Source organism: Melanerpes formicivorus, unplaced genomic scaffold, assembly GCF_026170545.1.
Source record: "Melanerpes formicivorus ecotype bairdi unplaced genomic scaffold, bMelFor1.0.p_v2 SCAF_21, whole genome shotgun sequence".
Taxonomy (NCBI): domain Eukaryota; kingdom Metazoa; phylum Chordata; class Aves; order Piciformes; family Picidae; genus Melanerpes; species Melanerpes formicivorus.
This window is the reverse complement of record NW_027142373.1, coordinates 11,006,602-11,030,519: the sequence shown is the minus strand read 5'-3', so window position 1 is coordinate 11,030,519 and position 23,918 is coordinate 11,006,602. Positions and strand designations below refer to the sequence as shown.

The following is a 23,918-nucleotide window of genomic DNA, read 5'->3' as shown; positions in this document are numbered from 1 at the left end:
AGCACCTCTCCTATGAGGACAGACTGAAGGAGTTGGGGCTGTTCAGTCTGGAGAAGAGAAGGCTCCAAGGTGACCTCATTGTGGTCTTCCAGTATCTGAAGGGGGCTACAAGAAGGCTGGGGAGGGACTGCTCAGGATCTCAGGGAGTGATAGGACTAGGGGGAATGGAATGAAGCTGGAGGTGGGGAGATTGAGGCTGGAGGTGAGGAGGAAGTTCTTCCCCATGAGAGTGGTGAAGCCCTGGAATGGGTTGTCCAGGGAGGTGGTTGAGGCCCTGTCCCTGGAGGTGTTTAAGCCCAGGCTGGTGAGGCTCTGGGCAGCCTGATCTAGTGTGGGATGTCCCTGGCCATGGCAGGGGGGTTGGAACTAGATGATCCTTGTGGTCCCTTCCAACCCTGACTGATACTGTGATACTATAATACTATGAACTGGGATTGTTTAGTCTGGAGAAAAGGAAGCTAAGGGGAGACCTCATTGCTCTCTTCCAACTCCCTGAAAGTAGGTTGGTGTGAGGTGTGGATTGGTCTCATGTCTCTGATGTCAGGTGCTAGGATGAGCGAAAATGGCCTCAAGTTGTGCCAGGAGAGCTTTAGGTTGGATATTAGGAAAACTTTCTTTGCTGCAGGAGTGGTCAGGCATTGGCACAGGCTGCCCAGGGAGGTGGTGGAGCTCCCACCCCTGGTGGTGTTCAAGGAATGTGTGGCCATGGCACTGGGGACATGGTTTGATGGCCATGGGGTGTTAGGTCAACAGATGGACTTGAGCATCTTAGAGGGCTTATACAACCAAAGCAATTCTGTGATTCTGTGGCAAGGACACCCTTGTTACCCCAGCCCACCTCACCAGCTAGAACCCAGGCTCTGCTGGGTGTCACTGCTGCAGGCAGAAGGCAAATGACTGCCCCTGGCTGCTGGTCTGGAGCTCAGAACAAGCACAGAGCCAATGGCCCCTCCCTGCCCGAGGAGCTGCCTCACCCTGGGACATGATGAAGGAGATGTGGCACCCAGCTAGCTGCTGCAAGAAGGGGGTGGTCACAAAGCAGGCAGAGGCAAGCTGCAGGTTCAGTTTGGCTTTCCTGGAAGGGTTTATTTTATTTAAAAAACCAATGACTATTAAAAGAAGTCTGCTCAGGCACAAAGGGCAAGGCCAGCAAGCCAGCTGGCTGAAAGGGGAGGCAGCAAGACACATGGAAACTTCTCTCTCTGTCTTGCCACGGGGCAGTGCCTGGGCAAGGCTCCAGCCTGCTGCATACCTGCCCCCTCCAGCACACACCTCCCCCTCCAGTGCACATTCCCAGCCAGTTCCTTACTGCTTGAAGGACCCCACTGACAAGAATCACCCCCCCAGAGTAGCAGTTCCTGGGCCAGTGCAGGGCCATCCAGCAGCCTCTGGTGTGCTGAGACATTCACTTTGGGAAGGCAGAGTTCATCCTCAGCAGAGAGGCTCACGTGTCAAACCTCTCCAGAGCAGCCACCAGCTCTAGGCACAAGCCCTGCGCTCCTGGGCTACGCCTGTGACCTGCTGGCATTACCAGCTGGGCCAGTGCCACCTCCCCATGGCTGCTGCTTCAGTGCCCGACCAGCTGCAGCATCTCCTGAGGATCCACAATCTTCTCCCTGGGCTTGCCAGCAGCTCTGCCTCTTGCCACTTCGGCAGCATCGATCTTCTCCCAGTCCGAGAAGGACACGGGACGGACCCCTGGGGTGACGGGGAGAGAACGAAGGGGCAAGGTAACCAAGGGAAAACCAGGCCAAGCCTCACCTCCCTGTGAGCAGACAAACCCTGCCCTTTCCCACAGGATGCTGGCACCCAGCCTCACACAGGAGCAATAAATCCCAGGGCTGGCAGGTTCCAGTCGCCTCCCATCAGTCAGACCTTTATGAGCTGCAGCAGAGGTGAGCACAGCATCACCTTGGGGGACAAAAGGCTCCCAGTTCCCTGCTAAACCTCACAGAGTTGAAAGGCAAAACACAACAGACTTTAATTGAATGCCTTTAAACACAGCAACAGCAAATTACTCTCCTGGGCATTTTAATCTTTCCCCCCAAATGGCCTGGTTGGATTGCTTGGAAAACCACTCAAGAGCAACAGCTGGCTGTGGAGGCAGCTGACAGTGACATCCTCTACCCAAGGTCCATGCTGCTTTTAACAGCCCTTCCCAGAAGGTGGTCATTAACCTCAGCAGTCACACTGAGCCTGAAGGAGTTCAAGTCCTGCTCTCCCTGCTCTTTGGAGCAACAAAACAGCAGCACAAGAGGTTTCCCTGGGCTGGCTCCCACTTCCCAAAAGTGGCTTGTGGGAGTTGCTGCCCCAGGATACCCTGATGCAGGGGGAGTTTGGCTTCATCACCCCTTCAGGCTGGCTGCTGTGGCAGCTCACGCCCCACACACACTGACCTCGGCTGCGCAGGATGCTCTCCACGGCCCCAAAGCCTTCCCTGGAGCTGGACACGTCCAGAGTGCCCACCTGGAGATCCTCCAGCACAGACTGGGCAGTGTCAAAGCTGTCATTCATGGTGGTGATGATCACACCTGTGGGTCCTCTCTTCACCCACCCACTGCAGTACAGACCTGCACAGGCACACAACAGCAGGCTTGGCTCACCACTCAGCTGCAGACCCTTCTGGCTGCTAGCCCTTGCCCTGCCCCTGGGTGTCACACGAGCAGAGTGGAGCCCTTCAACGGGCACATGTGCCTGCAGACAAGCTCTCAGCAGCCACAGGGGCTGTATTGCCCCAGTAACAAACCCAGCAAGCCCCCAGACCCTTCAGCACTGTTTGCTGCCAAACCAGACACCTCTAAAGTGAGCTGGGGATGGGGGACAGGCCAGATCTTAACACCTAACAGAGGCAGCTCATGTTCTCAGTTTCCACTCCCTGTTCCAGTGGCCTTGGTGAATGGAGCTTCCCACCCCAAAGCCCCCAGCCCACCAGCTGTTCTCCTGCAGACCACACACCCCCCTGTGGATACAGACCTGGGACACCCTCCACTCTGCCAGAGGTGTTTGGGATAACACCACGCTGGGCATCAAAGGGCACTGCTGGGTCCAGGGGCAGGCTCCGGTAGCCAATGCTGCTGAGCACCAGCCCACACTCCAGGTCCTCCACATCTCCAGTGGGGATGGCTTTAGCAGAGTCACCTGAGCCCTGAGAGAGGGAGGAAGAGGCTGCTGACCACCAGTCACCAGATGCAGAGCAGTAGCCTCCCCTGGTCCCCTTTGCCATCCTTGAACCTCATGTGGTTCAACAAGGCCAAGAGCAAGGTCCTGCACCTGGGTCAGGGCAACCCCAAGCACAAACACAGGCTGAGGAATGAGTAGATGGAGAGCAGCCCTGTGGAGAAGGACTTGGGAGTGTTGATGGATGAAAAGCTGAGCATTAGCCAGGGAGCCAACAGTCTCCTGGGCTGATCTCCAGCAGCATGGGCAGCAGGTGGAGGGAGGTGATTCTGCCCCCCTGCTCTGCTGAGACCCTCCCTGCACTGCTGGGGTCATCCCTGGAATCCTCAGCACAGCACAGACAGGGACCTGTAGCAGCTGGGCCAGAGGAGGCCACAGCAACAATGGAATCCCTCTGCTGTGAGGCCAGGCTTTGAGAGTTGGGGCTTGAGAAGAGAAGGCTCCAGGGAGACCTTCTTGTGGTCTCTCAGGACTTCAAGGGGCTGATCAGAAAGCTGGGGACAGACCTGTGAGCAGGGCCTCTTGTGAAGAACAAGGTGGCGATGGCTTGGAACTAAAAGAGGCAGAGCCTGCCAGCGGCCCCTCCAACCAGCCAGGGAATGCAAAGCTGCCTTTGGAGAGATCCCCAAGGGCTGCAGGGATGAAATCTGTCCTGCTCCATGCCTGCTAGGACCACTGCAGCCCCACCAGAAGGCCATACCTCCAGGCGTGTCAGGGCCATGCGGACCGCTCTCACTCGCGTCCCGTCAGCGCTGGGCAGCACCTCCTGAGGGCTGCGCTGGAACTTCAGCCCCCACTCCCGGGCAGCTGCTGCCTGCACCTCCACAGGCTTCTCCACAGGCTTCTCCAGGGCTGTTTTGATCATCAGCTCAGTCAGCCTCTTCCTGGGCCTTGGGGCATCTAGGAAAAAAGACAAAGGTTCAGGACAGGAACCTCAGCAGAAGCCCCCTGGGAGGCGTCACGGAGCCAGGGCCGTGTCAAGGCAGTTCCAGTGGTATGAGAGTGACCCTTTGGAGTTTGTCATGCTGATGGGAGTTTGACGCCTTTGAGATGACAAACTGCTAAGTCCAAGTGACCAGGAGAACTCCTGAGGCTTGAGGCCAGTGGGACACACAAATCAAAGCCTGCAATTTTGCTGTCTTGCTGCTGCTCAGAGGCAGCAGCCTGTGGAGAGGAGCAAGTCTCTGGACACCCTTGAACTTGGTGTTTGCTTTTTAGCTCTGCAGGAAGCTCTTAAATCAACAGCCTTGGGACCTCTCTTGCAAGGTTCCCCCAGCCCTGCTGAACCTCCTGCCCTCATCACTCAGAGTTAGTGTCAGGCCCAAGAAGCAAAGTGGCTGCACAAAGAGAGCCAGAGGCTGTTCCCTTGTCTGTTCCCTCCCAGCACTATGAGGACAAGCCATGCCATAGTCACTTGGCTTTCACACACCAGGCACTAAGCACAGGGCCAGAGTTAATCTCAGGCACATTTTGAGCATCAACAGATCACTCCAAGGTGAGTCCCTGTCCAGAGGGCCATGGCATGTTTTGGAGCATGGCACATTCCCCTCACCTTTAATGGCATTTTCAAGGCCTGTGAAGTCAGCAGGGCTCAGGACAGGTCTGGTACCAGGCAGGTTTATCATCTCCCGCAGCTCCTGGGAGTTGTAGACAGGAAGATGTAACCTCCAGCACAGAGAGGCTGTCCCACAACCCCAGGCCCCCTTTCCCAGCACTCCAAGGCAGAAGCCAGCAAATGGGTGTGAAAAGGACACCAGGGATCCCCACCCATCCCTGGTGACCATCTCTGTTCACCAGGAACAGGCAGCCTGAGGCTCAAGGCTGGGAAACACAGCTGCCCTCCAACACCCCCACACCCTTACCTTGATAGTGAAAGCAACTTGGAGAGGTCCTCTCCTCCCAACCAGCCAGACACGCTTCACCTTGCTGCAGGCAAGAGCTGCCAGGGAGCCCGCAGTGATGTCTGTCTTCTGCAAGACAGAGACAGGAGGCTGGGGTGAGGGCAGACCTGGAGGGAGCTGGGGGAAAGGCACAGCCTCTCAAGGTGAAAAATCATCATCAAAGCAAGTTGTGCAGGCAGAGAGCTGGGAGAGGACAGAGGAGGAGTCATCTCCTCTGCACAGAGCCATTTGCACAGCTGGCTCCTCGGTGCTGGATGTTCTTTTCGAGGCCGTAACGTGGCAGAGGGAACGAGCCAGGACCCAGGAGACTGCCTCAGGGACCCAGCCAGGCAGGGTAACCTTGGGCAAAGCCTTCCAGTCATCTCCATTTTAGGGTGCAGATGCTATTGGGTCACTTCTCAGGTCAGGATGTAACAGGCACCCGGGTGAAACCCACCACAAACCACAGCTCAAACCCCTGCCTGCCCACCCCAGGCAGCCCCCAGCTCACACACACTCATGGCCAGGGCTCACCCAGTGTTGGGTATCTTGCAGCAACCCCCTGGTTTCAATCACCTGTGTGCATCTAGATCACTAGATCTTTTCCAGAAGAGATGCAATGAGAGGGCCAGAGAGGTAACCAGAAGAAACCACTCCAGACCAACATTCTTAATGCATCCAGCACTGTGCCCTTGCTAGCTGTGCTTCCCAGTTGGCTCTGGGCACTGGTAGGCAGTGCCTCCAGGTGTGGGAGGGGGTGAATTTAATTTAGGTATAAATACAGTAAGCTGCTGCACAGCTGTAACAAACCCTGTGGCATTCCTCCAACATCTGGGGCAGCAGCTGTACAGAGCAGCTGGTGCACACCAACTCTCAGCTATCTACAAGGGAGCACTCAGCAAGATGAGAGGTCCACCAGCTTGGACAAGCCACCGGTGTGCCCACTGCTACCAGCAGAAACCAGGCTGCTGTCCTCAGCTACAGGAGGGAAAAAACAAAAACCCCACCAGAAGCTTTTAGTTTGGTGGTGGAAAAGGACAAGCAGCTCCTCTTTTGCTTCCTGTAGGACAGGAAGGGATGAAGCTCGGCTGCCAACGTTTTAGGTAGCAGCAGCCCAAGAGGCAGCAGGAATCCAGAGAGCTCTACAGCATTCCCTGAGGCATGGCTGCAGCCTTGGATCACTTCCTATGGACTGCAAATCCACAGGGTGCACCTGAGAAGCAACAGAGAGATCCCAAAGAGTTGGAAGTTTTGCTGCCCCCCAGCAAGGCAAGAATGGTACCCCCATGACTGACCCTGAGGAGCGGGAGCGGGGCCAGGAGGATCCGGGCAATGTCCAGCGCCACATTCCCGTGCCCCAGGATCAGTGCCGTCTCACAGCTCAGGTCAGGCTTCAGCTGCAGGGGGAGGAAGACCATTTTGTGAGTGAAGCCACCCAATCTCCATGATTTCCCCCTCACAAAGACCCTCCCACCATCCAGACTCCCTTCCACTCCTCTTTTCCCCAGCAAGAGGTGGTGCAGGTGTGCAAACTCCACACCAGCCTCCTGCCCAAGCGGACAAAACAACACAGCCACTCCAGCTGATCCCTCTCCTCCTCTCCCTGTGATGGCATCTCTGAAAGCAGGAGCTGTTTTGGCCCAAAAAGCTCTTTAGGCCAAAGCAGGGCATCAACACCCCCCCTCAGCTCCCATCTGGCCTGGCCAAAACGTGCTGCCAACCTACAGTGCCAGCTAATCCGCTCTCACTGATGTGCAAATTGTTCACATCTCTACCATCTAAGAAGGATTTCACAGGGTGCCTGCTAATCTTTTCCAACTGCAGGCCTTTCAGAACTTAATCTGGAGCTGCCTGCCAGCAGTTTGGATGGAGGCTGGGGAGGCAGCAGGGGCAGGGCCTGGGGTACTCACGTGGCGGTTCTCGGGCAGCCCGTTGTACCAGCCCACGAAGGCGCGGGCAGAGAGCACACCGGGCAGGTTCTCCCCAGGGATCCCCAGGACCCGGTTGTCTTCAGCACCATAACTCTGGGGAGGGAGCAGACAAGAGTCAGAGGTGTCACTGTGTGCTAACAAAACACAAACCACACAATCATACAATTGTCAGGCTTGGAAGGGACCTCAAGGCTCAGCCAGTCCCAACCCCCCTGCCATGGGCAGGGACACCTCACACTACAGCAGGTTGCTCACAGCCACATCCAGCCTGGCTGCAAACACCTCCAGGCAGGAGGCTTCCACCACCTCCCTGGGACACCTGTTCCAGTGTCTCACCACCCTCATGGGGAAGAATTTCTTCCTAACACCCAATCTGAATCTACCCATTTCTAGTTTTTGCTCCATCCCCCCAAGTCCTATCACTCCCTGACACCCTCAAAAGTCCCTCCCCAGCTTTCTTGTAGCCCACTTCAGATACTGGAAGACCACAATAAGGTCTCCTCGAAGCTATCTCCTCTCCAGACTGAACAACCCCAACTCCCTCAGTCTGTCTTCATAGGAGAGGAGCTCCAGCCCTCTACACATCCTCATGACCCTTCTTTGGACACATTCCAGCATGTCCAGATCCTTTTTTAACAGGGGCTCCAGAACTGGAGGCAGTACTCCAGGTGGGGTCTCACCAGAGTGGAGCAGAGGGGGAGAATCACCTCCCTTAACCAACCTATTGGCTATGCATCCAGCTGCTGCCAGGGAGCTGGCATGGCTGGCAACCCTTCCTGACTGCCAGGACAGTCAATGGAGGGGTTACCCACAGCTTGGAGGGGTTACACACCCCCAACCCCCTGGGCTCCAGAGTCAAACTTGTCCTCCTTGGAGCAAGGCACAACACGACAAGCTGGACTGAATGTGAGGGACAAATTCATGTCAGGCTAACACAGGGATTGGCCACCCCAGGGAAATGGTTCCTCAACTGCTGTCCCCTGCAGCCAAGTTTCAGAGACCTCATTTGATGCCATGCTCCAGCACATGCTCCCTGCAAGGCTTTGGCCAACCCTCAGAGCACATCCCAAGGCTGGGGAGAGTTTACCACCGAAATAAGGCACCCAGTAACGCCTCACCCAAACCCTCTTCCCACGAGCCTAGGGGGGAATAACCCTGCAGACCTTCCCCAGGAGTTGAGGGGAGCTCTGGGGCTCAGTACCCACCAGCACCACGGCATGGTAAGCCTGCTGCAGCTCTGGCACCGTGACGTCCCTCCCCACGGTGACGTTCCCGTAGTAGGCGCAGCGCTCCGAGCGCGCCGTCTGCGTGAAGCTGTTGGTCACGTTCTGCCGAGATCAAACAAGCACCAGGGAGTTATGGCCAAGCCCCAGCCAGGGCCAAGGCTTGCTGCTGGCAGGAGGTCCCTGTTTCTGTCCCCAGGCCCAGCCTTGAGATGCTTCTCGCCCTTTCCAAGGCAGTTATTCTGAGACTCTTATCTCCCGACAGAGATAAGGGCAGCCGGGACTTGGCACGCTTTGCACCAGCCCTTGTGGAAAGGCAAATCCATCTTTTGCACTCACCAGGGGAGGGCAGGACCTTTCCAATCATAGAATGGCTTGAATTGGAAGGGACCTTAAAAACAGTCCTGTTCCAACCCCTTTGCCATGGGCAGGGACATGTTCAACTAGACCACATTGCCCAGAGTCTCATCCAGCCTCATCTTAAAACACTGCCAGGGATGAGGGGAAAAGCCCTTCCCAAAGGCAAGGCTTGCAAGGGAGTCCCACCAATGCAGCCCTTCTATCAAGGGTGCTGCCTGATGAGCCCTTCATCTCAACCCTTCCTGAAATCCCTTTCAGCTCAAGGAGACACAGGGCAGGATGGCAGCCAAAGCCCTTTTCTTCTGAGCAACTGAGGCTACACAGCCAAACCACCACTTCTTCCTCCGCAGCTCCAGCTGGCCTCACCTGGTTAAAGGACGAATGCCACTATACTGCAGAAGCTTGCCCCACACCCATTATGTCCACCCCTCATCTCTCAGCTCAAAGGGATCCAGCCATCATGTCTAATGATCTCCAGGGACTAGAAGAAACCATTACAAGATATGTCTGGGTCCAGATGTTGTGTGTCCTACGACTCCAAACACCTCCACCCCAGCTCAGAAACATCAGATAACCCTGGAGAGAGCTCAAGCCTGCTGCAAGGCAAAGGAAGATGGTTCACCTCAAAGAGTTCCTTGCTTAAAGTTCTCCTTGCTCAGAAGTGCACCTATGAGCCAGCTCCATCACCCCTGAGAGCAGATCTGTGTGTTTCCAGGCACTCAGATCAGGAACACACTAAGCTGAGGCAAACAGTGGCTGCAGCAAATGGACAAGACCCTGCCAGCATAAAGCCTCCTGGACAAAGAAAGGCATCTGTGCTCCCTGGTCTTGCTCTAGGCCAGGCTGACCAGCACCAGGAGCAGCATTTCCCATCACAAGCCCCTGGTTTTGACACGCTGTCCAGAGCCCTAAGGTGAGATGTTCCACACCATCTACCCTCAGCCCTTCTGCCTCTCAGCATAGACAAGGAGGAAATCTGGACCCCCCCAGTGCGACAACTCCACACCACAGCAAGCCTTGAGCCACCACAAAGGACAGAAACTCCTCACCTGCACCCACCACCATCACTGTGTTAAACCACACAGGCAAGGGAAGGAAGCCAGCACCAACCTTCACTTCAGGGTGGTCAGGGGCCACCCCGAAACGGACGAGCCCAAAGGGAACAGGCAGCTTCTCGTAGATGTCCACTTGGGCCCCACCATGGTGCTGCAGGGGGAAGTCACAGTCAGGGGACAAGGACAGAAAGGCCACAGCAGCTCAGGTGGGAGACACAATGCTTGCCTGCTGCTGGGGAAAATGTGAGGCAGGAGGGGAAGACTGCAAGATCCTGTAGCCAGAAAAAGCCTCTTCCAGACTCTTCCACACCCAGGATGATGCTGTACCTGTCGCTGCCAGCTCACATCACGAGGTGTAGCAGAAAACATGACCTCAACCACCATCTAGATCTCATGGCAAGCTCCATCCTCCTCCCCCCACCCTCTGCAGCTTGTCTTCCACAGTAACCCAGTGGCCATCTAGTACCCTGGGGGCTGACAGTAGAGCCCCCACACTGGCTGGGTAAGATTGCACCACCCTGGGTGCTGGTGGACCTGCCAGGCTGCCTGACAGCCCCCAGAGGAGGTGCCTACGGCCTGAGATCCCCCTGGGCTGAGTCACCCCAGGGCTGGAGCTCCAGACAGACGTTTTGCCGCAAGGCTTTTGTTATCTTGTACTTTGAGTCAGCCTCTTCCTGGAGATTAAACAGCCCTGAATTTTGTCCCTGAGGCTTAGTGACAGCTATTTTCCAACACGTGCTGGAGACAACACAGCACAGTTTAATGATGGGGATAAGCTGCTGCATCTCTGGTGGGTGCCAGCAGCACAGTTTCGTGCTCAAGCCTCATTTCCCGACAGACACAACTGCCCAAGGCTCCAACACGTACAGACAGCAGGTAAAGGACCACCCCTGGGACCTAACTCAACAGGGGAGGAGGAGGTGGGGGAGCAGGTCCTGCACATCAACACACAGTTCAAGTCGTCCCTGTTGGGTGTCAATGGCTCTGAGTGAGGCAGATAGAATCACAGAATGGTTTGGGGCAGAAAGTACCTTAAAGATCATCTAGTCCCCTGTCCCACCCCCTCTGCCACGGGCAGGGTCAGGCCTCTGCTGCTTACTTGATTCTGGAAAAATCACAGGGGCTGAACTCCCATCAACCTGGCCAGGCCTGGGTGGTCCAGGGGTGCCCACCCAAGGTGAAGGGGCCCAGGGTAGGACTCTATGGGGTCAGGGCTGCCCCAAGCAGACACCCAACAACACAAAGCCAGCTGAAGCAGGGCCAGGAGCCCACAAACCCCCTCTCAATTCCCTTTGGAGGCCAACAGCGCAGGGATGTCTCCCTCAGTGGGCAAGTCCCTGCCCTCTGCTGCCACCAGAGCCCAGCCCAGTACCTTGAGGATGTGCTGAGCCGTGTAGAAGCCGGCAGGACCGCTGCCCACCACGCAGACCCGAGGTGCCGGGGCAGCTGAGGACAGCCACCGCTTGAGCCCTGCAGGCATGAAGCACAGAGAGGAGATGATGCCACAGGCGGGGCTGCCCCCGGCCCAGCCGCCGCCCTTCCCTCCCAGCCAGCACCGACCCAGAGAGGCTCTTCCCCTGGCACCGGCCATGGCGCACAGTGGCAGCGGGGGACGGCCGGGGTTTATGTAGCGGCCCCGCGGCGCAGCCCAGAGGAGAGGATCGAGGCGGGAACACCCCGAGGTCAAGGGCAGCGGCCTCCACACTCGGCCAAGGCCGTGGGCGGTGGTGCAGAGGGACTGTCAGCTGCCCCACAGAACTGCACCAGAACGCACTGTACCCCCGTGCACCGGAGGGTCCCCGTGCCAGCCGGAGGGGCACGGGGCATCCCAGCACTCTCAACCCCCAACGCAGGGCATGGTCCTGCCCCCAGCCCTGCGCTCCTCGCTCCTCCAGGGCTGGAGCACGGGCCTGCTGGGCACGGTTCCTGCAGCCGCTGCCACGATCCCCGTTACTCCTCCGAAGGCCTTGTTCCCTGGGCACCGGATCCCTCCGCAGCCCTTCAGGCCCGCAGCCCCCGTTCCCCTAGGCTCCGTTCTCCCTACAGTCGCTCAGGCGCACAGCCCCGGCTTCCCCGGCCCCAGATTTCCCCATAGCTCTTGGGGCCCACAGTCCTGGTTCTCCCGCTCCCACTTCCCCCCGCCGCTCCGGTTGCCCCAGGCCCAGGTCCCCCCACAGCCCACCGAGCCCAGAGTGTCGGATCCAGTTCCCTCTACAGCCCCTCGGGCCCCCAGCCCCGGTTTTCCCCGTAACTATGAGGGCCCACAGCCCCGTTTCTCCCGGTCCCACTACCCCCCGCAGCCCCGCTTGCCCCTGCAGCCCCCGGGCCCCTCGATCCCGGCACTCGTGTTTCCCCCCGGTGCCGGCTGCCCCGGGACGCCACCAGGCCCCGCCCCTCACCGCCCGGGACGCCGCCGCCTCTCCAGCACGCGCCGCCTGGTCCCATGCTGCCGCCGCCGCTGCAGCCGCTGTCCCCGCCCCTCCTTCCCGCAGACCAATCGCGAAAAGGGACAGCGCTACGTTTAGCATAACCCCGCCCCTACAGAGCAGGGTGCCCCCGCCCCCAAGCCGGCAGCCAATGGCGGCCTGCGGCTGTTGCCCCGCCTGTCCGGAAGGGAGCAATACCATAGAGAAGGAGTAAGCAACGGGCAAGGAGACTGCCTCAGGACCGTGCGCGCCGCCGCTCTCTATGGTGAGGCCTCCGCGGTACCCACTGCCTGCCTGCGGCTCTCCTCGCCAGCATCTTCTCAGTGACTGCTTATTGCGGACATCCCTGATCACCAACAGGGGAGGCTTCCCAGGGGATGCCGAAGCTGAGAGTGATTTTAAACAGCTCCTTACCAGGAGAAACGCACAGCGCCCCCCCAGTACAGGGTAAAACATTAGTGCCACAGGCGGTAGATAGATGCAGCTGCCAGAGCTCCTGCTCTCTATTTCCTCCTTAATGCCCGTTGCTTACCTCATTTCAAATGCAACTACTTGCACCTCTCATGCAAGAGCGTCCTCCCCCCCCCACTTCAGCCCCCAAGCAATACATCACGCAGGGAAATTGTGAGATTTTAGGAGAAGCTAAAGGTTTGTACAGATGCCAAGTACAGAGGCACTAACAGGGCTTTTTAAAAGCAATTAAGACCAAGAGGAGTTTACAGCTAGAAGCTGCTTATAATAAGGGTCATAAACCCCACATGCCTTCTCTCACAGTCTTGCAAATGAGTTCCTGGCTTTCTGCAGAGGCGTGCTGAGAATGGCAGCTGGCCATATGCCTCCATCTGTACCCATTCCTTCAGGGTGTTTGTGGCCAGGACCAGGACTTCTGGCAGCTTTAAAGCCTGTGCCTGTGCTCTGAGCTTCCAGTCTGAGCTCAGCCTAACAATCACCAACCCATTGCCCAGAGAAGCAATGCTGGAGGCTCAGTTCCATACCACAGCACTGAGATCATCCACAAAATGAGCTGAGTTTAAATTTGGGGCACCACTCAAGAGAGAATTTGGGGGGTGGTGGGGTGGTGTCTGAGCACAGGTCAGAAATCTCCCTTGTCCCCAGAAATGTCCCTTTTCTCCATTAACCTCTGCTGTAGCTGCCAGTTCTGATGGGGAGTAATCCACATCTTTCCCAAAACAGGAGCCACCTCCTGCTGGCTGAAGGACTTTCAGACCCTTGCTTTTAGATGGCACTGTATTAAACAGCATCCGTGAGATTCAGCTGCAGAAAGGGTCGTCCCACCAACTTAGAAACATTTTGTAGCCGATCTCTATGCAACAGGAGAGGAGAAAGAGCATTTTGTGCCCACAAGCAGGGCCACATGAAGCTGAGATTACCCTGTCTGAACCAACTGCACTGCTGCTGCACACTCCCTCCCCTCTCTGGAGCCAGGAGCACCATTAATTTGGTGCATTTGACATCATTTGGCTCTGATGCTCAACTGAAATGCTAACCATGGGCAAGAGGGTGGCTCTGGGAAGGAGGTCTCTGCCATCCTCGAGTCCCAGGTGCCCCTCAGGAGCCATTTGATCCAGCCACCTGCACATCAGACCTGGTGTCACCCATGCTCAAAGGGCAAAGTTTACCCTTTGGATATTTCACAATGTCCCAGATGGATAAACTCACATGGGGCCAGTTAGAGGTGACACAGCAATGTCACCAGCCCAGGGCAGCAGCATCTCCTGGGCCCCAGACCAGGATAAATCACTAATTCCTTCTGTCTGATGTCAGAGAAATCACAATGGACAGCTCCAGGGCCAGCTTTCCCTCAGTCTGGCTCTGCTACACAAGGACATGCCATGGTCACCCCAGCTCCAGCCCCATGTCTCAGCAGCCAAATGGGGACCCTTCTCCAGTGGGTCCCATCCAGAGGATGTGTCCATGCTTGGTGAAAGAGAACAAGGCACACAATGCCCACAGGAGGACTGACATCATGGCTTGCCTGCTGCAGCCCTCACACTGCCACAGGCCACAGCCAGGACAGAGCATCCCTGTGCCTTGGGACACATCTGCAACGTGGAACCTTATAAATCCTAGTTGTGGAGCTGGGAGGTGTCCAGCTCTGGAGGGGGGAACAGCACAAATCAGGGGAGTGAACCTCCAAGCTCAAAGCAAAGCTTTGCAAAGCCCAACTCCAGTGGCAACTTCCACACTGGTCCCAGCTAGACCAGCTGCCTTTCTCTGCTGCCAGTACTGCACTGTGACACTGAGCTGGACTTTGGCATCAGTCCTACAGGTCTGGGGCCCCAGGAAAGCCAGGCACAGTGTCCCAGAGGGGGTTGGAACCAACCACGTGAGCCTCCCACCCACTGGCAGCAGCTCAGTGGGCTGAGTTCTCTCTCCCTAAATAAGGAACATCTCTCAAGCCCTGGAGACCTGCCCACCTCTGCCAGGGGATTCTCCTGCTAAATTTGTAATAGCAATTATTTGCTCTGGGGTCACCTCCAGCACCTCCATATGGATACCCCACACAGAAGTCATGCCCCAGCCCTGCCTTGGGCACTGTACAACTTGCTCCAACAATGCCCCCCAGGAATAAAGCAGATGCATTCCAATGTGTTAAGGCTGAATTTGCCAAACTGTTGTTTCTAGAAGGGACTAAATTATCCCAAAGTCAGGCAAAGCACAGGCAGCAGTGACACAGCCCCACCCCCATGAGCCACCATTTCCCTGAGCCCCCAGCCACACATTTGCAGCCCTGCCCTACAGATCCCAGCAGCTCTCAGCTGGGAACCAGTCTCAGCTCTGGGTGCTCCACACACGGTGCTGCATCCCCCCTGGTCCTGCTGCAGGAGGCCCCAGCCAGGAGATGGGGGGGGTGGGTGGGTGTTTCTCTCCCCAAGCATGAAAGCAGAGTGGATAAAACAAGCCCTGGCTTGGAATAATGGGGGGAAGGATCCCTCCTTTTCCACCCCTGGCATTGCACACTGCCCGGCTCTCCTCCCACAGTGGCTCTGAGCATCATTAGCCAAAAGCAAGACATGGGGGAGAGATGTTTCCTACACAATGGCTTTGTGGAAGCCAGCATCTGTGCAGGCCTGATGCTGCTAAAACCACCCCTGCCACAAGTCCCTGCAGGAAACAGCCCCCCGTGTCCTGGGGCCCCATCCTCACTGGATGCCCACTAGCTCCGTTATGGGGGGAGCATGGACCATCAGCTCTTCGTATCTCTGGAGAAAAAGCCGCAGCCTGGAGGTGTAGGTGTCCTCATTGTATGGCAGCTGCTTCTGCTTCAGGTACTGGGAGACTACAGGCTTGATCTGCAAAGGCAAAGGCAGAGTCATCTCTTGATGCACAAGCATCCCTTGAGCACAAGCCCTATGAGGAGAGGCTGAGGGAGCTGGGATTGTTTAGCCTGGAGAAGAGGAGGCTCAGGGGTGACCTCATTGCTCTCTACAACTACCTGAGGGGTGGTTGTAGCCAGGAAGGGGTTGGTCTCTTCTCCCAGGCAACCAGCACTAGGACAAGAGGACACAGTCTCAAGCTGTGCCAGGGGAGGTTTAGACTCGAGGTGAGGAGAAAGTTCTTCACTGAGCGAGTCGTTTTTCATTGGAATGTGCTGCCCAGGGAGGTGGTGGAGTCACCATCCCTGGAGGTGTTCAAGAGGAGATTGGACGTGGCACTTGGTGCCATGGTCTAGTCATGAGGTCTGTGTTGATAGGTTAGACTCGATGATCCTCAAGGTCTCTTCCAACCTTAGTGATACTGTGATCTCCATGCAGGATCCCCCCACCCCCACCGTGTTTGTACAAAGCTCCCAGCCTGAGGCATCACTGAGCTCCCTGCAAGGTGCCCAGAAAATCATCTCACGTGCCCCAAATGGGGCTGGAGGCAGCAGCAGCTGTGACATCTTTACCATGAACAGAGGAAGGTGGCTCCTGATTACAGCAACACAGGGAGCTCACCCTGGCAAAATGTCCCTGGCAGGGCTCTGGATCAGGAGAGATGTCCTAGAGAGGACCAACCAGGCATGCTCATCACTTGCACCCAGAGTTATCCCCACATGCCCACACAGCTGGCTCGGCAGCTGGGCTGGGAAGTTGCCACCAGCTTAATTACCCCTTCCCAGCAACATGCCTCTGCAAGAGGCAAGTCCTACCAGCCCCATCAGCTCGAGCAAAGGTCATGACCTGAAACCTTCTGGTGCTCCCACTCCTTCTGTTAGCATTAGTTTATCTTCTCCCCCAGTTTTTTTTTCCCCCAGACTTGAGACTGAAAATAAATGCACAGCATGAAATGGAGCTCCTCTCCTGCAAGGACAGACTGAGGGAGTTGGGGCTGTTCAGTCTGGAAAAGAGAAGGCTCCGAGGAGATCTTCTTGTGGCCTTCCAGTATCTGAAGGGGGCTACAAGAAAGCTGGGGAGGGACTTCTTAGGGTGTCAGGGAGTGATAGGACTGGGGGGAATGGAGCAAAACTAGAAATGGGTAGATTGAGATTGGATGTTAGGAAGACGTTCTTCCCCAGGAGGGTGGTGAGAGCCTGGCACAGGTTGCCCAGGGAGGTGGTGGAAGCCTCCTGCCTGGAGGTTTTGAAGGCCAGGCTGGATGTGGCTGTGAGCAACCTGCTGTAGTGTGAGGTGTCCCTGCCCATGGCAGGGGGGTTGGAACTGGATGATCCTTGAGGTCCCTTCCAACCCTAACAGTTCTGTGATTCTATGATAAATGGGTGGAGATCCTACACCAAAGGGCAGCACGTGGACCTGCCTTGGGATCTCCTTGAGCTGGGGCAGCCCTTGAAGCCCATGCTGTGAACACACCCCACACCTCAGAGCAACAAGTAAGGGCATGACCAAAATTACAGGAGGGTTGCCTGGATGCCTGCTGAACCAAAATCCAGATTGCACAGCGCTGGAGATGCTGCCAAGAGAAGGGATGGGAGGAACCCTGACTGCCAAGAGGCTGTGGCTGTGGTTCTTGTGCTGTTTATTAATTGTAAATACCTCTCTATGTTGTAAATACTGTGCATTTTGTACATAGTCATTGCTTTCCATTGTAGACTGTAGTTTTGCCTGTAAATAGCAGCTTTCATTTGCTTCCAGCTGAGCTGGTCTGGCAAAGTTAATGGGGGTGGGGGGAGGGGGCAGGAAATTTCAACCCAGCACAGTGGCAGGTTGGAACTGGGATCAGGAGGGGGAGCAGGGAGCAGAAACTCAGAAGAGAGAGGAGTGGGGATGAAGGGGGGTGGCTTAGGGGCTGCTGCAGAGCTGTGAGAGGTCCTTAGCATGGGGGTGAGCAGCACAGAGAGGTCCAGAGGTGGGGGGAGGAGGTGGTGAGGAAATGGATGGTCTCATGCCCGCGTTACCTCCCAACACACTCAGCTGTCCCCCGTGGGGCTGTCTCACCTTGAGGCACATGTTGTCAGAGAGGCTGGGGAAGAGGTGATGCTCCACGTGGCAGCTGATGAGCGAGTGGCCGAAGGACCAGTCGAGCAGGGGGTTGCGGGGCAGGTTGAGGACCCCCAGGCTCATCAGCCGGATCCGCTTGGGCTTCCGCTCGGGCGCGAACATGGGGAGGCCGATGTGCTGCCGGAGAAGGAGCTGTGCACCCTGGGCCACTTGCCACCACCCCCGGCCCCTTCCTGGCAGAGCCTGCCGCAGCTTTGGTCACGTGAGGGCACAAGTGTGCCAGCCAGGCTGAGGCACATTCTGGAGTCTGGTTGTCAAACCAGAGCCAGGCTCATCCTGACAGTCCTTCCGTCCTGCACTGGTCTGGCTGAGCAACCGCTGAGGGGCACCTGGGTTCTGTGCACCCAACACACCCAACCTTTGAGCTATCAGCCTCTCACCATCCCAGGACCTGTTACCCCAACTGCACTGACACCTGCAAGCATACCAACCTCCCAGTCCCTCAAGACCACCACGGAGGACACCCAGCTGCCTTGGGACACCACCCTCCAGCCCTTTACACCCAGCTGCCTTGGGACACCACTCTCCAGCTCTTTACACCCAGCTGCCCTGGGACACCACTCTCCAGCCCTTTACACCCAGCTGCCTTGGGACACCACCCTCCAGCCCTTTACACCCAGCTGCCCTGGGACACCACTCTCCAGCTCTTTACACCCAGCTGCCCTGGGACACCACCCTCCAGCCCTTTACACCCAGCTGCCTTGGGACACCACTCTCCAGCTCTTTACACCCAGCTGCCCTGGGACACCACTCTCCAGCCCTTTACACCCAGCTGCCTTGGGACACCACCCTCCAGCCCTTTACACCCAGCTGCCCTGGGACACCACTCTCCAGCTCTTTACACCCAGCTGCCTTGGGACACCAGTCTCCAGCCCTTTACACCCACCTGCCTTGGGACACCACTCTCCAGCCCTTTACACCCAGCTGCCTTGGGACACCACTCTCCAGCTCTTTACACCCAGCTGCCCTGGGACACCACTCTCCAGCCCTTTACACCCAGCTGCCTTGGGACACCACTCTCCAGCCCTTTACACCCAGCTGCCTTGGGACACCACTCTCCAGCCCTTTACACCCAGCTGCCCTGGGACACCACTCTCCAGCCCTTTACACCCAGCTGCCCTGGGACACCACCCTCCAGCCCTTTACACCCAGCTGCCCTGGGACACCACTCTCCAGCCCTTTACACCCAGCTGCCTTGGGACACCACTCTCCAGCCTTTTACAACCATCTGCCCTGGGACACCACTCTCCAGCCCTTTACACCCAGCTGCCCTGGGACACCACTCTCCAGCTCTTTTCACCCAGCTGCCTTGGGACACCAGTCTCCAGCCCTTTACACCCAGCTGCCCTGGGACACCACTCTCCAGCCCTTTACACCCACCTGCCCTGGGACACCACTCTCCAGCCCTTTACACCCACCTGCCCTGGACACCACTTTCCACCCCATCACCACCAGCCTGATCCTCCCTGTGATGACGTCGGCACAAGGGATGTGACAACTGAGGCCACTTGCCTTAGAGTCAGACAATGGCTTCAGCTGGAAAAGACCTTTAAGATCATCAAGTCCAACCATTACCTAACTCTACAGTTAGTGTCCAGCAGTGTCAAGGCTATGTCACCAGCACTAGGGCTGTGGCTGGCCCATCTCTGGCACCACTGAGACATCTCAGAGCTTTAGGTCTCTACCTGGAATATGTTGACGTGGATGTAGGGATGGGCCAGGAGGGAGCGGGGTGAGCAGCATGCAGAGCAGGGCAGCCCACGGCGACTGGAAGCCTGAGACGTGGAGCAGCAGCCAGTAATGGCAGTAAAGACCCAGAAACATGCAGCAGAGGGTGCGGAGAGCTGCCTTCCACTCCACGTTCCTCAGCAGATCTGCAGGAGGAGGAAGAGGCAGCACGTGGGCAAGGTGCTGATGCTTCCTCACCACCGCTGCTCCAGCAGCCAGGCTGCCTGGCACAGTGCTGAAGCTACAGACCACCCCATTTCCCAGCTTCCTTTCCCCATCCTCCAGGCTGGCCCAAATCCCCCAGCCCTGCTGATCAGCAGTGGGGTTTGGGGTTGGGGTCTGGAGTCCCACCAAGGATGGTGGTGCAGAAGCTGCAGCTGTGATCCAGGCTGTCATCACCCAGGGATCTGGCTTCATCTTCATAGCATACAACTTGCCAAGTCATTGTCTGTGCTGCTGGCCTTGCCCAGAGCTGTGAGTTCAGCCCAAAGGGCCACTGTTTTTTAGGCTCTTCACCTGATGGTTCCCTACTACCATTATTTCCCCCAATCTACTGCCCTGTCTGCCCCAGCTTGCTGTGTCCTGGCCCCCCCAGACCCCCACACCTCCACTCCACAGTCAGCAACATCATTTTGATACTCTGACCTATATATGATGCTGAACCCTGCTTTGGCCAAGGATCTGAATCAAAAGAGACCAAGTCTGGGGGGCTTCAGGTTCATGATGGGTTTTGTCAGAGCTCCCAACACCTGGCCCAACAGGGGGAGGTGTGAAACATTTCTGAGCACCATCAGACAAGAGAGATGCAGCAGATGCCTTCACTGGAGCAGATGCAGCATCACCTCCTTCAGCTGCAGCTTCATGGCCCACCATGGGCTGATGGAGTTAATGTGATGCCTCCAAAGAAAACACAACCTTTTGGTGAGGTGAGACCTGGACAGTAATGAGCTCACCATACCTAGCACCCCATCCCAAGGCAGCTGGGACACATACCAAGTGCAACCAGAGGGGTTATGATGGGCACTGCCAGAGGCGCAACGAACATGTAGACGTAGCGGTTCAGGAAAGGAACCTTCCAGGTGCTGGAGTCCCCCATGCCAATGATGTTGGTGTAGCCATGGTGGATCTTCACGTGGTTGTAGGTGCCCTGTTCAACTGTGAAAGCTGAGCAGAGCTGAGAGGGAAGAGAAAGGAGGGGAGATGCCTATGGGAGCAGTGCCAGAGTTGGGCACTGTTTGGGTTGGGCTTGCCAGAGAGGTACCCAGGGGAGATGCTCTGCACCCCACAGGCTCCAAACCAGTCTGAAAATGAACACCTTAAGAGTCAAGCACTGGTAAACATTCCCACAACACATTAACCTGCTCTGTAGCCCCACAGCCAAGGGGATCAACACAAAACCCCACAGCCCAGCACACCATAGGGGCTGTCCCCAGCTGGGAGCTCGTTCCCCCACCTTACTGGCAGGGATGCTCCTGGTGCTCCCTGGTGTAGCCTTGTTTTTCATTTAACCCTGCTACACATGAATCAAGAAGGGCTTGGATCCCTGTTCTCCAGTGTGTGTTCCTACAGGGCTTGGTGAGGTGCTGGAGGGACTTTTGGGGGGGCTGACACCCAAATCCCCCAGCCCTGCTCACCTCGATGAAGAAGATGGCCCACACTTTGCCCCAGGACTTGGACTCAGTCAAGGCATTGTGGCTGGCCAGGTGGCTGCCCTTCACAGTCAGGGTGTGATGCACCACGCCAAGAGTGAGGACACCCACCAGGAAAGGGATGGCCTGGGCTGACCGCAGGCACAGGAACCCTGTGGAGAAACCAGCCAGGCAGGAGTCTGTCCATGCACACAGGCTGCAGCCTCAGCTCTGAGCCAGGCTGGAGGGGTTGCTACACCCAGACGTGTCACTTGCTGCCCCAAACCTGTTTGTCAGAGGTAGTTACAGGTACTTAAGCTGCCTGAGCTGGAGAGCTTCCCTCCACACCGCCCTGCACAGCTGTCCCAGCCACCCCCATCATTATGCAAAGGTTTGGCCACTTCCAGCCACCATGGCACCAGGCACTGCTGGTGCCAGGTCGCATCCCACAGCTCTGGCTGGGATCCCACTGGTGACAAGTATGACCCTGCCAGGATTCCAGCATCCCCAGGAGTTCAAAAACAAGAGAAGATATCAGCTGTGGCTTTCCAGCTGTGTTGTTGGAGGCCCATGCTTGATTGTGTCCCCACCCACCCACCACAGCCAGGGTCATTATCACCAAAGCCATCAGGGTTTCCTTGTCCCGTGGTGGGGCATGGATGGGGCATGCTGCCTGTGCCCATCTGCCTGGCTACCATCCCCTTGCTCTCATCTGTACCCTGGGTGCCATTATCCCCTCACCCCAGGTTGTAGCTAGGGTGCCACCATCCCCTGCTGTGGGCTCCCAGAGGGGCCAGGGTGCCCCATGGCACGGGGTGAAGGGGTTATTGCAGCTTTGTTAGAGCCTTAAATGAGCTGCCAATAGGCTTCCGGCACAAAGTTGTACCAGCGGTGCAGAATCTACCCTGAGGAGGCAGCAGCTTCGCCCTCCCCCCCGGATCGCCTTGGCCGTGGTTTAGGGGGGCTGAGCCGGGTTACCTGCCGGGAGCAGGAGGATGCTGCAGGCGAGGATGCTGATGTCCACGCCGTGCCGTTCCCACCAGCTGCTGCTCCTCACCACCTTCTGCACCAGCTGCGAGAGCTCTGCCATCAGGGCTTCCTCTTGCTGCCCTGCTTGCTGAGGGATTCTCCCGGGGGTCCCGTCCCCGTCACCCAGCTCTCGACCCTCTGCCATCACCTCTGTCCTGCCGTCATTAAGCACTGCCGTGCCCCAGCGCGGCCGATCCTCTATCCTCCCGTGCTGGAGGCTGCCGCTGACCTCGCCACTGTCCTGCTGTCCCCTCCACCTTGCTGCGTCCCCGTCCTCCATCGGCATTTCCCTGCCGAGCAGAGGGTCAGGGCAGGCTGGTACCCGCAGAGCAGCAGCCGCAGCACCTCAGCCCATGACAGAAGGGCTTCCCGGGCTGCCGGTACCGCCGAAGGACGCGGGAAGGGCAGGGATGGGGAGAGAGAGAAAATAAATAAACAACCCGAGGAGGACGCAGCCAGCAGAGATGGCCAAAGATCCACCCAGCCACCCACCCTGGGGACACCCCAGCCACCACCACCCGGCTCCCAAAGCCCCCAGCTACTCACGCCAGCCTCGGCACGGCGGCTGTGCCAGCCTTGGCCAGCCCGGGGCAGGCGGCCAGCCCGTGCGGCACCGCACAGCAGGGCTGAACGGCAGCGATTGGGAGAAGGGAGGAGCAGGGGAGGACCGGGAGGAGGGCGAATGCAGATTAGCGATGGCAATAATCCGCCTCGCTGGCCCATTTCGGGGAGCAGCCGCCGCGGCGGGGCCGCGGGGAGGGCGCTCGGCCGAGGACACCGGGAGGAGAGGGCAGGAGTGGAAAAAAAGAGGGAGAGAGGCAGTGGAAAGGCTGGAGATGAAGGAGCCGAGTGCCAGAAATAGCCCCGAGAAACCCAAGCGGAACGTCGAGGGCGAGGATAGGATTTCACTCCTGCCAAGGAGCTGGAGCAAACGTGGCCCAGCCCACGAGGAAGCTGTTTTGGGGAGAAACCCTGCTTTTTTTTCCCAGCGAGGAGGAGGAGGCAGAGTGTGGCTGCATGGGGGCTGCACTGCTTGCTTAGCTGCCTGCCCGCCCAAATTGCTGCCACCGAGCTGCTTGGCACCCTGCTAGGAGGGGGTGTGGTGGTGGTGGTGTCAGTATCACCAAGCCCAGGGCTGCCTTCCAGGCACCAGGCAACCCTGAATCTGTGCCTAGCAGCTGTGGCATCTGGTCCTGACCCCCCCAGGGGCCCATTTCTCTCCCATGCTGTTTTCAGGAATTTTGTAAGAATTTCATAGTATCATAGTATCAGTCAGGGTTGGAAGGGACCACAAGGATCATCTAGTTCCAACCCCCCTGCCATGGGCAGGGACACCCCACACTAGATCAGGCTGCCCAGAGCCTCGTCCAGCCTGGGCTTAAACACCTCCAGGGACAGGGCCCCTACCACCTCCCTGGACAACCCATTCCAGGGCTTCACCACTCTCATGGGGAAGAACTTCCTCCTCACCTCCAGCCTGAATCTCCCCACCTCCAGCTTCATTCCATTCCCCCTAGTCCTATCACTACCTGAGATCCTGACAAGTCCCTCCCCAGCCTTCCTGTAGGCCCCCTTCAGATACTGGAAGGCCACAATGAGGTCACCTCAGAGCCTTCTCTTCTCCAGACTGAACAGCCCCAACTCCTTCAGTCTGTCCTCACAGGAGAGGTGCTCCAGCCCTCTGATCATCCTTGTGGCCCTTCTCTGGACACCTTCCAGCACCTCCAGATCCCTCTTGTAACAGGGGCTCCAGAACTGATTCCCAGTTAATCACCCAGACACAGCACAGCCCCCCCCAGTACACTGTGGGGGATGCCAATGCAAAGACTGGGACCTCCTGAGTCCCATTTCTTTATGGAGGAAGGCTAAAAGCAGATCACTTCTCACTGGGGTGCTGGGTTTCTTTCTGCTTTGTTATTTCCCTGCATCAAAACCTCAGTGAGCTCTCACACCAGGCAGCACTGGGGTACCCCAGCCCCAAACTGGCAGTGCCTCCAGGAACAATCCATCACTGCAGGGAAC

The 23,918-nt window shown here is 57.3% G+C and overlaps 2 protein-coding genes across 7 annotated transcripts; both read right to left on the bottom strand.

Annotated features, from left to right (window-relative positions):
• Positions 1-1,060: 1,060 nt before the first annotated feature.
• FDXR (ferredoxin reductase) lies at positions 1,061-12,109 on the bottom strand. 6 transcript variants are annotated; one of them, XM_068151581.1, is made up of 13 exons: positions 12,026-12,109; positions 10,999-11,096; positions 9,853-9,966; positions 9,682-9,777; positions 8,194-8,316; positions 6,968-7,081; positions 6,353-6,454; positions 5,040-5,147; positions 4,730-4,814; positions 3,878-4,077; positions 2,974-3,145; positions 2,397-2,570; positions 1,061-1,698 (listed from the first exon to the last, which is right to left on the bottom strand). In XM_068151581.1, exons 1-13 carry the CDS (start codon positions 12,069-12,071, stop codon positions 1,568-1,570), a joined length of 1,563 nt encoding a protein of 520 aa, XP_068007682.1. In that variant the 5' UTR covers positions 12,072-12,109; the 3' UTR covers positions 1,061-1,567. The 6 variants fall into 6 exon arrangements, with proteins under 6 accessions (XP_068007682.1, XP_068007683.1, XP_068007685.1 ...); XM_068151582.1 differs by lacking the exon at positions 12,026-12,109 and adding an exon at positions 11,187-11,773; XM_068151584.1 differs by lacking the exon at positions 9,853-9,966.
• Positions 12,110-14,661: 2,552 nt separating this feature from the next.
• On the bottom strand, positions 14,662-22,675 carry FADS6 (fatty acid desaturase 6). The gene is given in 8 exon segments (XM_068151579.1): positions 14,662-15,366; positions 17,449-17,628; positions 19,197-19,241; positions 19,243-19,385; positions 20,233-20,413; positions 20,874-21,040; positions 21,846-22,186; positions 22,443-22,675. Coding segments are annotated over 7 exon segments (1,203 nt in total). The 5' UTR covers positions 22,183-22,186; positions 22,443-22,675; the 3' UTR covers positions 14,662-15,216.
• Positions 22,676-23,918: the final 1,243 nt, after the last annotated feature.